General features: G+C 38.6%; 1 protein-coding gene across 3 annotated transcripts in view; it reads left to right on the forward strand.

The window, feature by feature from the left end:
• Positions 1-19,190, forward strand: part of MAN1 (LEM domain-containing inner nuclear membrane protein MAN1) — a 58,852-nt gene that overhangs the window by 26,547 nt on the left and 13,115 nt on the right. For all 3 annotated transcript variants that reach the window (XM_053771266.2, XM_053771265.2, XM_053771264.2), the window contains exon 4: positions 5,202-5,397. In XM_053771266.2, the coding sequence (XP_053627241.2) occupies positions 5,202-5,397 (196 nt within the window). The remainder of the gene's footprint in view (positions 1-5,201; positions 5,398-19,190) is intronic.

Raw genomic sequence — 19,190 nt, forward strand, 5'->3', positions numbered from 1 at the left:
ACTAGCCCATTGTTCCCGGCATTTTAGTTGACTTTTACAACACGCATGGCTTACGGAGGAAAGATTCTTATTCCACTTCCCCATGGATATAAAAGGAAAATTAATAAGACCAAGAACTTTTTTTTTTTTTTTTTTTTTCAACAAGTCGGCCGTCTCCCACCGAGGCAGGGTGACCCAAAAAAGAAAGAAAATCCCCAAAAAGAAAATACTTTCATCATCATTCAACACTTTCACCACACTCGCACATTATCACTGTTTTTGCAGAGGTGCTCAGAATACAACAGTCTAGAAGCATACACATATAAAGATACACAACATATCCCTCCAAACTGCCAATATCCCAAACCCCTCCTTTAAAGTGCAGGCATTGTACTTCCCATTTCCAGGACTCAAGTCCGACTATATGAAAATAACCGGTTTCCCTGAATTTTTTTTTTTTTTTTTTTTTTTTTCAACAAGTCGGCCGTCTCCCACCGGGGCAGGGTGACCCAAAAAAGAAAGAAAATCCCCAAAAAGAAAATACTTTCATCATCATTCAACACTTTCACCACACTCGCACATTATCACTGTTTTTGCAGAGGTGCTCAGAATACAACAGTCTAGAAGCATAAACATATAAAGATACACAACATATCCCTCCAAACTGCCAATATCCCAAACCCCTCCTTTAAAGTGCAGGCATTGTACTTCCCATTTCCAGGACTCAAGTCCGACTATATGAAAATAACCGGTTTCCCTGAATCCCTTCACTAAATATTACCCTGCTCACACTCCAACAGATCGTCAGGTCCCAAGTACCATTCGTCTCCATTCACTCCTATCTAACACGCTCACGCACGCTTGCTGGAAGTCCAAGCCCCTTACCCACAAAACCTCCTTTACCCCCTCTCTCCAACCCTTTCGAGGACGACCCCTACCCCGCCTTCCTTCCCCTATAGATTTATATGCTTTCCATGTCATTCTACTGTGATCCATTCTCTCTAAATGACCAAACCACCTCAACAACCCCTCTTCTGCCCTCTGACTAATACTTTTATTAACTCCACACCTTCTCCTAATTTCCACACTCCGAATTTTCTGCATAATATTTACACCACACATTGCCCTTAAACAGGACATCTCCGCTGCCTCCAACCGTCTCCTCGCTGCTGCATTTACCACCCAAGCTTCACACCCATATAAGAGTGTTGGTACTACTATACTTTCATACATTCCCTTCTTTGCCTCCATAGATAACGTTTTTTGACTCCACATATACCTCAACGCACCACTCACCTTTTTTCCCTCATCAATTCTATGATTAACCTCATCCTTCATAAATCCATCCGCCGACACGTCAACTCCCAAGTATCTGAAAACATTCACTTCTTCCATACTCCTCCTCCCCAATTTGATATCCAATTTTTCTTTATCTAAATCATTTGACACCCTCATCACCTTACTCTTTTCTATGTTCACTTTCAACTTTCTACCTTTACACACATTCCCAAACTCATCCACTAACCTTTGCAATTTTTCTTTAGAATCTCCCATAAGCACAGTATCATCAGCAAAAAGTAACTGTGTCAATTCCCATTTTGAATTTGATTCCCCATAATTTAATCCCACCCCTCTCCCAAACACCCTAGCATTTACTTCCTTTACAACCCCATCTATAAATATATTAAACAACCATGGTGACATTACACATCCCTGTCTAAGACCTACTTTTACCGGGAAGTAGTCTCCCTCTCTTCTACACACCCTAACCTGAGCCTCACTATCCTCATAAAAACTCTTTACAGCATTTAATAACTTACCACCTATTCCATATACTTGCAACATCTGCCACATTGCTCCTCTATCCACTCTATCATATGCCTTTTCTAAATCCATAAATGCAATAAAAACTTCCCTATCTTTATCTAAATACTGTTCACATATATGCTTCAATGTAAACACCTGATCTACACATCCCCTACCCACTCTAAAACCTCCTTGCTCATCCGCAATCCTACATTCTGTCTTACCTCTAATTCTTTCAATTATAACCCTACCGTACACTTTTCCTGGTATACTCAGTAAGCTTATTCCTCTATAATTTTTACAGTCTCTTTTGTCCCCTTTCCCTTTATATAAAGGGACTATACATGCTCTCTGCCAATCCCTAGGTACCTTCCCCTCTTTCATACATTTATTAAACAAAAGTACCAACCACTCCAACACTATATCCCCCCCTGCTTTTAACATTTCTGTCATGATCCCATCAGTTCCAGCTGCTTTACCCCCTTTCATTTTACGTAATGCCTCACGTACCTCCCCCACACTTACATTCTGCTCTTCTTCACTCCTAAAAGATGGTATACCTCCCTGACCAGTGCATGAAATTACTGCCTCTGTTTCTTCCTTAACATTTAAAAGTTCCTCAAAATATTCTCGCCATCTTCCCAATACCTCCATCTCCCCATCTACTAACTCCCCTACTCTGTTTTTAACTGACAAATCCATATTTTCCCTAGGCTTTCTTAACTTGTTTAACTCACTCCAAAATTTTTTCTTATTTTCATTAAAATTTCTTGACAGTGCCTCTCCCACTCTATCATCTGCTCTCCTTTTGCACTCTCTCACCACTCTCTTTACCTTTCTTTTACTCTCCATATACTCTGCTCTTCTTATAACACTTCTGCTTTGTAAAAACCTCTCATAAGCTACCTTTTTCTCTTTTATCACACCCTTTACTTCATCATTCCACCAATCACTCCTCTTTCCTCCTGCCCCCACCCTCCTATAACCACAAACTTCTGCCCCACATTCTAATACTGCATTTTTAAAACTATTCCAACCCTCTTCAACCCCCCCACTACTCATCTTTGCACTAGCCCACCTTTCTGCCAATAGTCGCTTATATCTCACCCGAACTTCCTCCTCCCTTAGTTTATACACTTTCACCTCCCTCTTACTTGTTGTTGCCACCTTCCTCTTTTCCCATCTACCTCTTACTCTAACTGTAGCTACAACTAAATAATGATCCGATATATCAGTTGCCCCTCTATAAACATGTACATCCTGGAGCCTACCCATCAACCTTTTATCCACCAATACATAATCTAATAAACTACTTTCATTACGTGCTACATCATACCTTGTATATTTATTTATCCTCTTTTTCATAAAATATGTATTACTTATTACCAAATTTCTTTCTACACATAGCTCAATTAATTAAATATTACCCTGCTCACACTCCAACAGATCGTCAGGTCCCAAGTACCATTCGTCTCCATTCACTCCTATCTAACACGCTCACGCACGCTTGCTGGAAGTCCAAGCCCCTTACCCACAAAACCTCCTTTACCCCCTCTCTCCAACCCTTTCGAGGACGACCCCTACCCCGCCTTCCTTCCAAGAACTATTAAGATAAAATCAAAGAAAACTCAGATGAGTGTGTATGAATAAATGTGTATATGTATGTGTAGTGTGACCTAAGTGTAAGTAGAAGTAGCAAGACATGCCTGTAATCTTGCATATTTATGAGACAGACAAAAGACATCAGCAATCCTACCATCATGTAAAACAATCAGAGGCTTTCGTTTTACACTCACTTGGCAGGACGGTAGTACCTCCCTGGGTGGTTGCTGTCTACCAACCTACTACCTATATATATATATATATATATATATATATATATATATATATATATATATATATATATATATATATATATATATATATATATATATATATATATATATATATATATATATATATATATATATATATATATATATATATATATATATATATATATATATATATATATATATATATATATATATATATATATATATATATATATATATATATATATATATATATATATATATATATATATATATATATATATATATATATATATATATATATATATATATATATATATATATATATATATATATATATATATATATATATATATATATTTTTTTTTTTTTAAGCATTTGAAGTGTGTGAGGAAGGTTAATGAGGGCCTACTTGGTTGAGATAAATGTACCAAGGATGTGTGGTTAATATGCACTGTACATGTCAACACTAATAAAAGTCATATATCCTTACTAAATTGTACTAAACTAATAGGAACTGTCTAAAACCTATACCAAAGATAAATGCTTTTTAATTCTTAATATGCTGTTGGAGTGTGGTCAAGGTAAAATGAAGGGAATTGGAGAAACCAGGTACAGGTCCACATCCCTTTATCTGAAACCCTTGGGGCCAGTATTGTTTTGAATTTCAGACTTTTTCGAATTCAGAATGATTCTTAACGCTGCCACGTGGCGGCGTGACCCAGCATTGAGATGACTGACGCTCCACACTCCACGAAAAAACTTTGGTCTTCAGAACTTTTCAAATTTCAGAATTTCGGATAAAGGGATGTGGACCTGTACTTGAGCATGGGGTAGGAGAGGCACAGTGTCTGCAGTCTGAAGGAGGGGTGGGGATGTTGCAGTTGGAGGGTGATCTGAATCATGTCAACACACTTCTGGCAAAGCTGCTATTTAATGATGGTGAATGTGTTTCTTTTTTTTTTTGTGGAGAGGAGGGAGATGACTGATAAGGTTAAAAAATGCATTTGTTAAAGCCAAATTAATGAAAAAATATTCATACCAAACTCTGGGAGGCAGCATCAACTGGGCTGTCAACATGTCAACATCTTAAAATAAAAGCCACATTTCCTCACCAAATTGCATCAAACGTAGTATAGCAACTCATCACATCAATACCAAAGATACCTGAAAGATACTTCAGAGGTCAATGCCTCCATGACCCAATCCCAGACCAGGTCTCCAAGATGAATATATTCAAAAAAATTTTCTTGTTCTCAGAAAAAATTGTTGATAGAACCTCAATCACAAGCTTATTTGCTCTCCTTTTACACTCCCTCACCACTCTTCACCTCTCTTTCACTCTCCATATCCTTTGCCCTCTTTATATCACTTCTGCTTTGTAAAAACCCTCGTATGTTAATTTTTCTCTCTTAACACTCCCTTTACCTCATCATACCACCAATTGCTCCTCTTCCCTCCTTCACCTGTATCCACAAACTCATGCTGTACACTCTAACACTGCATTCTTAAATTGAATATATTGTTTTGTAACTTTTATTATAGTTGAATGTACAGAATTCCCTGTCTTTTCCTTTCATATAATCACATTTATTTTTGCAGAAACCAGCCAGTGTTGAAGGCATCAATACCCTTGGCAGGTTGGCAGAGTGGAATAGTCTCTGGGGCATTGAAGCTATCAGGGGAGATGATACTTCACTGCTGGGTCTATCTCTGTCTTCTCAGCCAACTTATATCCTCTGCCACATCACCACTGCCATTTACTCCTTCTTTTATATGCTGATGGCTATTATAACAGGTTGGTGTAGTCTTCTGTTGAGGCACTTACAGCAAGAAGCAATTAATGCCTTCCATTTTAAACATTGTTCTCCTTGCTAACTAAGAGTAGCTTAGATGCTTAGAATTGACTTCTATATAGGAAATATATTTACATCATTTCAAAACACTTGGTAATGTAGTAGCAACTATACTGCACTATATACAGTAGAGCCCCACTTATATGGCAGGTTAGGTTCCAGGCTACCCCTGGAAAGAATGCCATTATTTTCCACTTATAAATGTATATAAATGCCAGATAAGTTTACACAAACGTATATTAAGCTAGCAATAGAACTAGGCATTAAAAAACGATAAAACTTAAAATACACACACACACACACACTCCACTTATTACTCACCTCAAAATATTTGTAGTCTTAATGTAGGGTGAGAGGTGAGTAGTATTTATTGTAAGAAGTCAGGTGTGGTAGGTATGGTAGCCCTCCTGGCCAACCCACCCACACATAATATACTATGATATTTAAAGCACCCTAGAGCAATAAAATGCATATACAGCCTCTCCCCACTTAACGACGGAGTTCCTTTCCTAAGACCACGTCGATAAACAAATTCGTTGCTAAGCAAGGAGCGTACTGTAATGGTAGAGGGTTTGTGTCAACCATCTTTGATATTGCTTTAATATCACCTTTGCCATTTATAATATTTTTAGTATATTTTTAAATGTTTATACAGTAGTGTACTGTATATTGTAATAAGCAGAATAGAGGAAATCAGCTCTAATATACATTATTTAGGTATGCATGCTGGTCAGAGAACCCATTGTAAGTCCAAGTTGTCAGTTAATGAGTACGTTGCTAAGTGAGGAGAGGCTGTATAGTACATTCATTACAGTGGACCCCCGCATAGCGACTTTAATCCGTGCAAGAGGGCTGATTGTTATGCGAAATGTTCGGTATGCGAATGAATTTTCCCCATAAGAAATAATGGTCAGGGGTTCAGGGAAACCAGCAGGCCGGACTTGAGTCCTGGAGATGGGAAGTACAGTGCCTGCACTCTGAAGGAGGGGTGTTAATGTTGCAGTTTAAAAACTGTAGTGTAAAGCACCCTTCTGGCAAGACAGTGATGGAGTGAATGATGGTGAAAGTTTTTCTTTTTCGGGCCACCCTGCCTTGGTGGGAATCGGCCAGTGTGATAATAAATAAATAAAATAAGAAATAATGGAAATCAAATTAATCCGTGCAAGACACCCAAAAGTATGAAAAAAAAATTTTTACCACATGAAATATACATTTTCCTACACACAAAGAGAAGGATACATGCACAATAGTAGAGTAGTACATGCACAATATATATTGTGCATGTACTACTCTACTAAATGAAGAATAAATGACACTTACCTTTATTGAAGATGCAGCAATGACTGATGAAACACTGTGTCCTGGGAGTGCCTTTTCCTCCTGAGTACTGTAGGTCCTGTTTGGCATTTTCTTCCAGAACAGGCCTTATCACACTGTGTATGCCACTACGATTCTTAAATCTCTCAAACCAACCTTTGCTGGCTTTAAATTCACCAATGTGAGCACTAGTTCCAGGCATTTTTCCCTGTTCACCTGGGTGTTAGTCGACTGGTGTGGGTTGCATCCTGGGAGACAAGATTAAGGACCCCAATGGAAATAAGTTAGACAGTCTTCGATGACACTGACTTTTTTGGGTTATCCTGGGTGGCAAATCCTCTGGGGTTAATTGTTTCTTGGTATTCTCAATAAGCCACACCAACAACGGTGCTACAGCAGCAGCAGCAGCTGACGGTGGTACAGCAGCAACAGACGATGCTACAGCAGCAACAGACGATGCTACAGCAGCAGCAGACGATGCTACAGTAGCAGCAGACGATGCTACAGCAGCAGCAGACGATGCTACAGCAGCAGCAGACGATGCTACAGCAGCAGCAGACGATGCTACAGCAGCAACAGATGATGCTACAGCAGCAGCAGACGATGCTACAGCAACAACAGACGATGTTACAGCAGCAACAGCCGATGCTACAGCAGCAACAGACGATGCTACAGCAGCAACAGACGATGCTACAGCAGCAGCAGACGATGCTACAGCAGCAACAGACAATGCTACAGCAGCAGCAGACGATGCTACAGCAGCAACAGACGATGCTACAGCAGCAACAGACGATGCTACAGCAGCAGCAGACGATGCTACAGCAGCAACAGACGATGCTACAGCAGCAGCAGACGATGCTACAGCAGCAGCAGACGATGCTACAGCAGCAGCAGACGATGCTACAGCAGCAGCAGACGATGCTACAGCAGCAGCAGACAATGCTACAGCAGCAGCAGACGATGCTACAGCAGCAGCAGACGGTACTACAGCAGCAGCAGCAGCTGACGGTGGTACAACAGCAGCAGCAGCTGACAGTGCAGCAGCAGTTGAATAGTGCAGCAGCAGCTGACAGTGCAGCAGCAGCTGACGGTGGTACAGCAGCAGCAGCAGCTGTACCACCAATAGTTGCGATGGTTGATTGGGGTTTATTATACAACCTGGCCAGCTCGGAGACACGCACTCCACTTTCATACTTATCAATGATCTTTTTCTTCATCTCTATAGTAATTCTCACCCTTATTGCTGTAGGGTTGGCACTAGAAGCTTTCTTGGGGCCCATGGTCACTTATTTTCCAGAAAAAATCTCCAAAAACACTGTAATAATACGAAATGTTCCGATTGTATGCTTGGATGTTACCGCGGAGGCTGGCTGGTAAACAATGCCATCGGCGGAACATGTGAACGTGGCTCAGGCCACACATTGGACGCGTCTCGGACGAAGAGCGGTGAGCGGGTTTTTGGGCGGTATGCGAGGCAAAATTTTTGCGAAAAAAGCGAGCGGTATGCGGATTGTACAGTATGCAATGCGTGCGGTATGCGGGGGTCCACTGTACTTACCTTCAAATATTTGTAGTCTTAATGTAGTGTTATTTGTAGAAAGTCAGGTGTGGAAAGTATGGTAGCCTGCCTGGCCACCCCACCTAATACAATATTTAAAGCGCCCTAGAGCGATAAAATGCATATACAGTACACTCATTACTTACCTTACAATATCTGTAGTCTTAATGTAGTGTGAGAGGTGAGTAAACGATATAAAAACAAACGGGAGAGAGAGAGAGTGAGAATGAGAGAGAGAGAGAGAGAATGAGAATGAGAGAGAGAGAGAGAATGAATGAATGAGTAAATGAGAGAGGACAGAGCCATAGAGCATGTAAACAAACAGACGAGCACGTCTGGTTTTGGTTGATATGCATTCATTACAGTGTGAATCTTATACCATAATACAAACACTTTACATTGTGTACAAGTTGTCACCACGTTGGTAAAGTAGAATAAATAGAGTAACACTCATTCTCATGTAACACCATTTTGAGAAGGAATAATGCTCTTGAGTGGAGGCATAGGAAAGGAATAATTTTCTGGTTACCTCCAGTAATACTATTGTGTACACATTTTCTTTGGTATTGAAGTAGAGAAAACGTTATTCTTTCCAACACTCCGAGTAGACGACTGGAAAAAATATCATATTTATGTTAAATTATTCTACTGTGGGTGTATTTATCATATTTATGTGTTACGTAGCATTTTTATTATTTTTTTTTTAACACTTCAGCCTTCTCCCACCAAGGCGGGGTAACCCCCCCCCCCCAAAAAAAAAAAAAAAAAAAATAATAAACCTTTCATCATCATTCAGCACTTTCACCATCATTCATATATAATCACTGTCTTTGCAGAGGTGCTCAGATATGACAGTTTAGACGTCCCTCCAAACTCCCAACATCCTAAACCTCTTCTTAATCCTTAAACTGTCCAATCGTAGATCTACGTTTGCTCGCATAGCACTCTGATCGTAGCTCTACTTTTTTTTTTTTTTTTACATAAGAAAACATGTAAATTTGAACGTATATTTACGTTCAGATCACTACGTGAGTGAGCGTAGATCTACGTTTGGACAGTTTAAGGATTAAAGTGCAGGCATTGTATTTCCCATTTCCAGGACTCAAGTCTGGCTAACTGGTTTCCCTGAATTCCTTCACAAAATATTTCCCTACTCACACTCCAACAGCTCTTCAGGTCCCAAAAACCATTCGTCTCCATTCACTCCTGTCTAACATGCTCATGCATGCTTGCTGAAAGTCCAAGCCCCTCACCCACAAAACCTCCTTTACTCCCTCCCTCCAACCTTTTTGGGGACGACCCTTCCTCTGCCTTCCTTCCCCAAGTCATTTTATTTTGTTCCATTCTCTAAATGATCAAACCACAACAGCCCCTCTTCAGCCCTCTGACTAATACTTTTAGTAACTCCACACGTCCTCCTAATTTCCACACTACGAATTCTCTGCATAATATTTACACCACACATTGCCCTTAGGCACGACATCTCCATTGCCTCCAGCCATCTCCTTGCTACAGTATTCACAACCCATATAGGAGTGTTTGTACCACTATACTCTTGTAAATTCTCTTCATTGCCTCCATAGATAACGTTCTTTGTCTCCACAGATACCTCAACGCACCACTCACTTTTTTCCTTCATCAATTCTATGGTTTACCTCATCCTTCATAAATCCATCTGCTGACAAGTCAACCCCAAAATATCTGAAAACATTCACTTTTTCCATGCTCCCTCCCTCCAGTGTGATATCTAATTTTTCTTTATCTAAATCGTTTGATACCTTCATCACCTTACTCTTATCTATATTCACTTTCAAGTTTCTACCTTTACACACCCCTCCCAAACTCGTCCACTAACTTTTGCAACTTTTCTTTAGAATCCCCCAAAAGCACAGTATCATCAGCAAAAAGTAACTGTCAGCTCCCATTTTGTATTTGATTCCCCATAATTTAATCCCACTCCTCTCCCCAACACCCTAGCATTTACTTCTTTTACAACCCCATCTATAAATATATTAAACAACCATAGTGACGATACACATCCCTGTCGTCTAAGACCTACTTTTACTGGGAAGTAGTCTCCCTCTCTCCTACACACCCTAACCTGAACCTTACTATCCTCATGGAAACTCTTTACAGCATTTAGTAACTTACTACCTACAGTAGGCCCCCACTTATACGGCTGGTTAGGTTCCAGGCTACCGCCGTAAAACGGAAACCGCCGTAAAGTGGAACACCCTTTTTTTCCACTTACAAATGCATACAAACACTAGATAACAAGTTTACACTAACATATATTAAGTTAGCAATAGAACCAGGCATCAAAAAACAATAAAAAAGTACAATACACACGTAGTGCACTCATTACTTACCTTTAAATATTTATAGTCTTAATCTAGGGTGAGACAAGTAGTATTTATTGTAAGAAATCAAGTGTGGTATGTATGGTAGTCAGCCAGGCTACCATACCAGGCCACCCCACCCACACATACAATTCTATGATATTTAAGCATCCCAGAGTGATAAAATGTATATACAGTTCACTCATTACTTACCTTAAAATATAGGGTGAGATGAGTAGTACTTATTGTAAAAAATCAAGTGTGGTATGTATGGTAGTCAGCCGGGCTACCATACCAGGCCAACCCACCTACACGTAATATTCTATTACATTTAAGCATCCCAGAGCGATTAAATGTATATACAGTTCATTCATTACTTACCTTAAAATATTTGTAGTCTTAATGTAGGGTCAGGAGTAAGTAAATGAGATAAAACGAATAAATGAGAGAAAGAATGAGTGCATGAGAGAGTACAGGCGCAGAGTTATGTAAACAAACCAGGCGAAGGTAAGTTTTGTAAACAAAGTGTACATGTCTGGTTTGTGTAGAAGTTATATTGTGTACAGGTTGTCTCTACATTGATACGGTAGAATAAATAAAGAAGAACACTCCCATTCTCATGTAACATCATTTTGAGAAGAAATGATGCTCTGAGTGAAGGCAATGGAAATAAGTCACTCTGACTTTTTTGGGTTATCCTAGGTTCTCTACACATATGTTGTCATGTATGATAATCTATGTAACTGTATTTGTGTATACCTGAATAAACTTACTTACATACATACAAAAGGAATAATTTTCTACAGTTACCCCCAGTAACACATTTTCTCTTAGATTAGAGAAAATGTTATTCTTGGCGTCACTTGTACAAGTTATCTGGCTACCACATCTCATATTTATGTTTATTTATTCTATTGTAGGGTGTATTTATCATCTTTTTATGTTATGTATCGTGTTTATTATATAATTTTGAAAAAAATATCATGGATGGATTAATGAAAATGTGTATATTAACGTAATATACAACATTTAATGAGACTCGGTGATTATTATTATTATTATTATTATCATTTCTAATATGGCGTCACTTGTGCAAGTCGTCTGCTACCACATCTCATATTTATGTTTATTTATTCTATTGTGGGGTGTATTTATCATCTTTTTATGTTATGTATCGTGTTTATTATATAATTTTGAAAAAATATCATAGATGGATTAATGAAAATGTGTATTTAACGTAATATATGACATTTAAATGAGACTCGATGATTATTATTATCATTACTAATATGATGTCTGGAGACATAAGACACTCTTACTGATTTTAATGTGTACCTGCATGCCAGCACAGTATGTAAGTTTATTTAAGTACAGGTATACATAAGTATAATTATCAGAGTATATATAAAATATGAAATAACTTTTAAAAACATTTGAAATTTTGGAGTTTCCAGACAAAATGGAGAGACTTAGTGCTTACTGAGCTCACGAAGAATGTAAACAAACAGGGTGGGGCGCGGTGACCATATTAGAAAGTCAGGTGGGGGGAGCCGTATAGCGAGTTTTGGTCATAATTTGAAATGACCGTATTAGCGGAATGCCGTAAAGTGAAATGCCGTAAAGCGGGGCCCTGCTGTATTCCATACACTTGCAACATCTGCCACATTGCTCCCATATCCACTCTATCATATGCCTTTCCTAAATCCATAAAGGCAGTGAAAACTTCCCTACATTTATCTAAATACTGTTCACATATATGCTTCAATGTAAATACCTGATCTACACATTTCCTACCCATTCTAAAGCCTCATTTCTCATCTGCAATCCTGCTCTCTGTCTTACCTCTAATTCTTTCAATAATAACCCTACCATACACTTTACCTGGTATACTCAGTAAATTTTCTCTCCCCCCCCCTCAAACATGTCAGCCGTCTCCCACCAAGGCAGGGTGACCCAAAAAGAAAGAAAATCACCAAAAAGAAAATACTTTCATCATCATTCAACACTTTCACCTCACTCTTACATAATCACTGTTATTCCCTTATAATTTTTACGATCTCTTTTGTCCCTTTTCCCTTTATATAAAGGAATTATACATGCCTTCTGCCAGTCCCTAGGTACCTTTCCCTCTTTCATACATTTATTAACCCTTTCAGGGTTTCGGCCGTACTAGTACGGCTTACACACCAGGGTTTTTGACGTACTAGTACGCCCAAATTCTAGTGCCCTCAAATCTAGTGAGAGAAAGCTGGTAGGCCTACATATGAAAAACTGGGTCTATGTGGTCAGTGTGCGCAGTATAAAAAAAATCCTGCAGCACACAGTGCGTAATGAGAAAAAAAAGACTTTGACCGTGTTTTTGGATTAAAACAGCGACTTTGCACTCTATTTTCATATGGTATTTATTGTTGTATTCAAGTTTTCCTGGTCTCATTCTATAGAATGAAAGACGTATTACAGAAATTGAGATGATTTTTACTGATTTTACAATGAAAAGTACCTTGAAATTTCGCTCAAAGTAGCAAAAATGTTCGATTTTTACCAAAGTTCAAAAGTAAACAAATCATGATAAGCGTCCAATACACGTCAACTGGTGAGTCTAATATTCTTTCACAAGTGCGCTGATATTATTTATACCATTTTTTACACTAATGCAGTAGTCTGCATAACAGTAAATCTTCTGTTTTTTGTGAGAATAAAAATTCAAAGTGGAAAGCAAAAGAATGTAAGAGGGGCGTGGGGACGTGACTAATGAACAGAGGAAATGTTATTTTAGTGCCAGGAATGTCTTTCTTGTTTATTCTGGACCCTATTTGGAAATTGGCATGTTTTGAAATTTGTGTGAAATTGGCAAAATTGCTAAATTCTGACCACTGTACTGGATAGTTGAAATCGGTAAATGGGTGGTTTCTTGCACTCATTCGATAGAAAAAATGGAGTTCTAGCGAAATATTCATGATTTTTGTCCACTATTACAATGGAAATGGCCGAAAATAGGGCTCAAAGTGGGCAAAATCTCTGATGTGTAAACATTGTCGAGACCGCTAACTTCGCGAGAGCATGATTCTGTAAGTTTTCCATCAAATTTCATACATTTGGTGTCATTATGATCGGGAAAAGATTCTCTATCTTTTCATGAGAAAAAAATAATTTTTTTTTTTTTTAAATTTGTGTGACCCTGAGAACAAGTCTCTGAGAGGGCCTTTTGACCCTGAAAGGGTTAAACAAAAATACCAACCACTCCAATGCTATATATCCCCCTGCTTTTAACATTTCTGTCATGATCCCATCAGTTAAAAAATTAAACTTTTCCATGCTTAATTTATTACATTTTCTATCGACTTTCTATAATACATGTATAAACTTGAGAGGTGATCACGAGGTGCCTCGGATCACACGAGCATGTACAATATAGCCATTCAACTACGATGAGCAGCATGTTTATTATATAATTTAAAAAAATATAGATGGATTAATCAAAATGTCTGTATTAATGTAATACATGACATTTAATGCGCCTGAGTGATTTTTATTGAGTTATTATTATTATTATTAACCCTTTGAGGGTTTTCGTCGTACTAGTACGTCTTACGCGTAGGGGTTTTTGACGTACTAGTACTCATAAATTCTAGCGACCTCAAATCTAGTGGGAGAAAGCTGGTAGGCCTTCATATGAAAGAATGGGTCTATGTGGTCAGTGTGCACAGTCTAAAAAAAATCCTGCAGCACACGGTGCATAATGAGAAAAAAAAAACTTTTTCCATTTTTTTTTAATAAATCAGCGACTTTGCAGTGTATTTTCGTATAGTATTTATTGTTGTATTCTAGTTTTCTTGGTCTCATTTTATAGAATGGAAGACATATTACTGAAATTGAGATGATTTTGACTGGTTTTACAATGAAAGGTGCCTTGAAATTGAGCTCAAAGTAGCAGAAATGTTCGATTTTTACCAAACTTCAAAAGTAAACAAATCGTGCCAAGCGTGCAATACACGTCAACTGGTGAGTCTAATATTCTTTCACAAGTGCACCAATAATATTTATACCATTTTTTACACTAATGCAGTAGTCTGCATAACAGTAAATCTTATATTTTTTGTGAGAATAAAAATTCAAAGTGGAAAGCAAAAGAATATAAGAGGGGCCTTGAGACGTGACTAATGACTAGAGGAAATGTCATTTTAGTGCCAGGAATGTCTTTCTTGTTTATTCTGGACCCTATTCCGAAATTGGCATCTTTTGAAATTTGTGTGAAATTGGCAAAATTGCTAAATTCTGACCACTGTACTGGATAGTTGAATTTATAAATGGGTTTTTTCTTGCACCCATTCGATAGAAAAAATGGAGTTCTAGCGAAATATTCATGTTTTTTGTCGACTAGTACAGTGAAATTGGCCGAAAATGGGGCTCAAAGTGGGCAAAATCGCCGATCCGTAAACATCGCCGAGACCGCTAACTTTGCGAGAGCATAATTCCGTAAGTTTTCTATCAAATTTCAAACTTTTGGTGTCGTTATGATCGGGAAAAGATTCTCTATCTTTTCATAAGAGAAAATAATTTTTTTTTTTTTTTAAATTTGGCCGACCCTGAGAACGAGTTTCGGAGAGGGCCTGTCGACCCTCAAAGGGTTAATATGGCATCTTCAAGACTAATAAGACACTCTTAGTGATTTTAACATGTACCTACATGCCAGCACAGTGTGTAAGTTTAAGTACAGTTACACATAAGCATAATTATCAGAGAATGTATGTATGTATATATATATATGTATGTATGTATGTTTTTTTTTTTTTTTTTTTTCAACAAGTTGGCAGTCTCCCACCGAGGCAGGGTGACCCAAAAAAGAAAGAAAATCCCCAAAAAGAAAATACAGTGGACCCCCGGTTAACGATATTTTTTCACTCCAGAAGTATGTTCAGGTGCCAGTACTGACCGAATTTGTTCCCATAAGAAATATTGTGAAGTAGATTAGTCCATTTCAGACCCCCAAACATACACGTACAAACGCACTTACATAAATACACTTACATAATTGGTCACATTCGGAGGTAATCGTTATGCGGAGGTCCACTGTACTTTCAGCATCATTCAACACTTTCACCTCACTCACACATAATCACTGTTTTTGCAGAGGTGCTCAGAACGCAACAGTTTAGAAGCATATACGTATAAAGATACACAATATATCCCTCCAAATTGCCAATATCCCGAACCCCTCTTTTTGAGTGCAGGCATTGTACTTCCCATTTCCAGGACTCAAGTCCAGCTATTAAAAATAACCGGTTTCCCTGAATCCCTTCACTAAATATTACCCTGCTCACACTCCAACAGATCGTCAGGTTCCAAATACCATTCGTCTCCATTCACTCCTATCGAACACGCTCATGCATGCCTGCTGGAAGTCCAAGCCCCTCACCCACAAAACCTCCCTTACCCCTTCCTTCCAATCTTTTCGAGGACGACTCCTACCCCGCCTTCCTTCCCCTACAGATTTATACGCTCTCCATGTCATTCTACTTTGATTCATTCTCTCTAAATGACCAAACCACCTCAACAACCCCTCTTCAGCCCTCTGACTAATACTTTTATTAACTCCACACCTTCTCCTAATTTCTACACTCCAAATTTTCTGCATAATATTTACACCACACATTGCCCTTAGACAGGACAACTCCAGACATAATGGAGGGTCATGTTCACGGAGAATGTAAACAAACCGGGTGGCCTGCGGTGACCGTATTAGAAAGTCAGGTGGGGGGAGCCGTATAGAGAGTTATGGTCATAATTTGAAATGTCCATATTAGCGAAACGCTGTAAAGCGGGGCCCTTCTGTATGTGTATACAGTGGACCCACGACCAGCGATGGCATCGATTAACGATAAATCTGACTAGCGATACATTTTATCGCAAAAATTTTGCCTCAATTAGCGCTAAAAAACTCGACCAACACTATTCGTTCCGTCTGAGACGCGTCCACTTTTGGCCAGTGTTTACAAGCCAGCCAGCCACCGCGGTCACTTCCAAGCATACAATCGGAACATTTCATATTATCACAGCCTTTTTAGTGATTGCACCTGCAAAATAAGTCACCATGGGCCCCAAGAAAGTTTCTAGTGCCAACCCTACAGCAAAAAGGGTGAGAATTACTATGGATATGAAGAAAGAGATCATTGCTAAGTATGAAAGTGGAGTGCATGTCTCCGAGCTTGCCAGGCTGTACACAAAACCCCAATCAACCATCGCTACTATTGTGGCCAAGAAAACGGCAATCAAGGAAGCTGTTCTTGCCAAAGGTGCAACTATGTTTTCGAAACTGAGATCGCAAGTGATAAAAGATGTTGAGAGACTGTTATTGGTATGGATAAACGAAAAACAGATAGCAGGAGATAGCATCTCTCAAGCGATCATATGTGAAAAGGCTAGGAAGTTGCATGACGATTTAATTAGAAAAATGCCAGCAACTAGTGGTGATGTGAGTGAATTTAAGGCCAGCAAAGGTTGGTTTGAGAGATTTAAGAATCATAGTGGCATACATAGTGTGATAAGGCATGGTGAGGCTGCCAGTTTGGACCAAAAAGCAGCTGAAAAATATGTGCAGGAATTCAAGGAGTGCATAGACAGTGAAGGACTGAAACCTGAACAAGTGTTTAATGGTGACACTGACAATGTTGTGAAACACTTTAGGAATGTCATAAAGGAACGGGAGGTACAGGCCTCTATGGGCAGATATGTTGTGCGACAGAGGTCCAGTGACTCAAGCTGGTCCTAGTGGCATTAAAAGAAGAAGGGAAGTAACCCCGAAAAAGGACTTGCCACCTCAAGTCCTAATGGAAGGGGATTCCCCTTCTAAACACTAAGACCATCAACACACTCCCCTCTTCCCATCCCATCAATCATCACCAGATCTTCAATAAAGGTAAGTGTCATGTAACTGTGCATGTCTTCTTCAGTTTGTGTGTATTAAAATTAATATTTCATGTGTTAAAAAATTTTTTTTCAATACTTTTGGGTATCTTGCACGAATTAATTTGATTTCCATTATTTCTTATGGGGAAAATTAACTTGACTAACGATTATTTTGACTAACGATGAGCTCTCAGGAACGGATTAATAGCATTAGTCGAGGGTCCACTGTACATGTATTAGGGTAACCCACAAAAATGAAAGTCTGAAATTTATTGTCCCAGCCCATTGTTGTATTTTGCTCAGAGAAAACGTTCCTTGCCCAATGGACTCAAACTGTCACCCCCTTCCCCTCCCCCCCCATAAAACAGAAGTTATTGTTCTCTCTCAGGGGAGAGGGGGATGTAAATAATTTAAATTGTGTGGATGGGGGATACAGAAGTAACCTATAAATCCTATAAATAAGACAACAGAGCTTGTTTATGAAAGCATAAATAGCTATGGAATAGGAACGCACATTAACCCCTTGACTGTCGCAACCCCAAATCCTGAGGTGTCTCCTGGTGTCGCAAACTTTAAAAAAAAAAAAAATATTTTTTCTCATGAAATGATAGAGAATCTTTTCCCGATTGTAATGACACCAAAAGAACGAAATTTGATGGAAAACTGAAGGAATTACGCTCTAGCGAATTTAGCAACCTCAGCAATATTTACGAATCGGCGATTTTGCCCACTTTGAGCCCTATTTTCGGCTAATTCCATTGTTCCAGTCAACCAAACTCATAGCTATTTCTTTAGAACTCAATTTTCTCTATTGATTGAGTACAAGAAACTGCCCATTTACAGATTTCAACTACCCAATAACGGTCAGAAATTTGCAATTTGGCCAATTTCACGAAAATAAAAAAATATGACATTTTCAAAATAGGTCCCAGAATGAGCAATGCAGACATTCATGGCTATAAAATAACATTTTCTTTGTTCATCAGTCACGTCTCGAAGCCCTTCTGATATTACTCTTGCTTTCTATTTTGAATTTTATTCAAACCAAAAATAGAAGATTTACTGTTATGCAGACTGCTGCAATATTGTATTAATTGTATAAATAATGTCAACCCATTCATGACTGCATATTAGAATGGCTACTTGGACATTTATTGGAAAATGACATCATTTGTTTACTTTTGAACATCGGCAAAAATCAAAGATTTCCCCTACTTTGAGCTCCATTTCAAGGTTCTTTTCGTAGTAAAACCAATCAAAATCACCTCTATTTCTATAATATGTTTCCCATTCTATCAAATAAGACCAAGAAAACGAGAATACAACCATAAATACTATATGAAAATAGACCACAAATTTGGCATTTTAATTAAAAAAAGGGTCTGAGTTTTTTTTTCTCATGCACTGTGTGCTGCAGGATTCCTTTTTATATGGTGCACACTGACCACACAGACCCATTCTCTCACATGTGGGCCTACCAGCTTTCTCCCGCTTGATTTGAAGCCGCTAGAATTTATGAGTATACGTCGAAAACGGTGGCTCGTAAGACATATATATACGACCAAAACAGTTAAAGGGTTAATTTAATATAACACAAATAATGGAAATCAGTGTT

Source organism: Cherax quadricarinatus, chromosome 5, assembly GCF_038502225.1.
Source record: "Cherax quadricarinatus isolate ZL_2023a chromosome 5, ASM3850222v1, whole genome shotgun sequence".
Lineage (NCBI taxonomy): Eukaryota > Metazoa > Arthropoda > Malacostraca > Decapoda > Parastacidae > Cherax > Cherax quadricarinatus.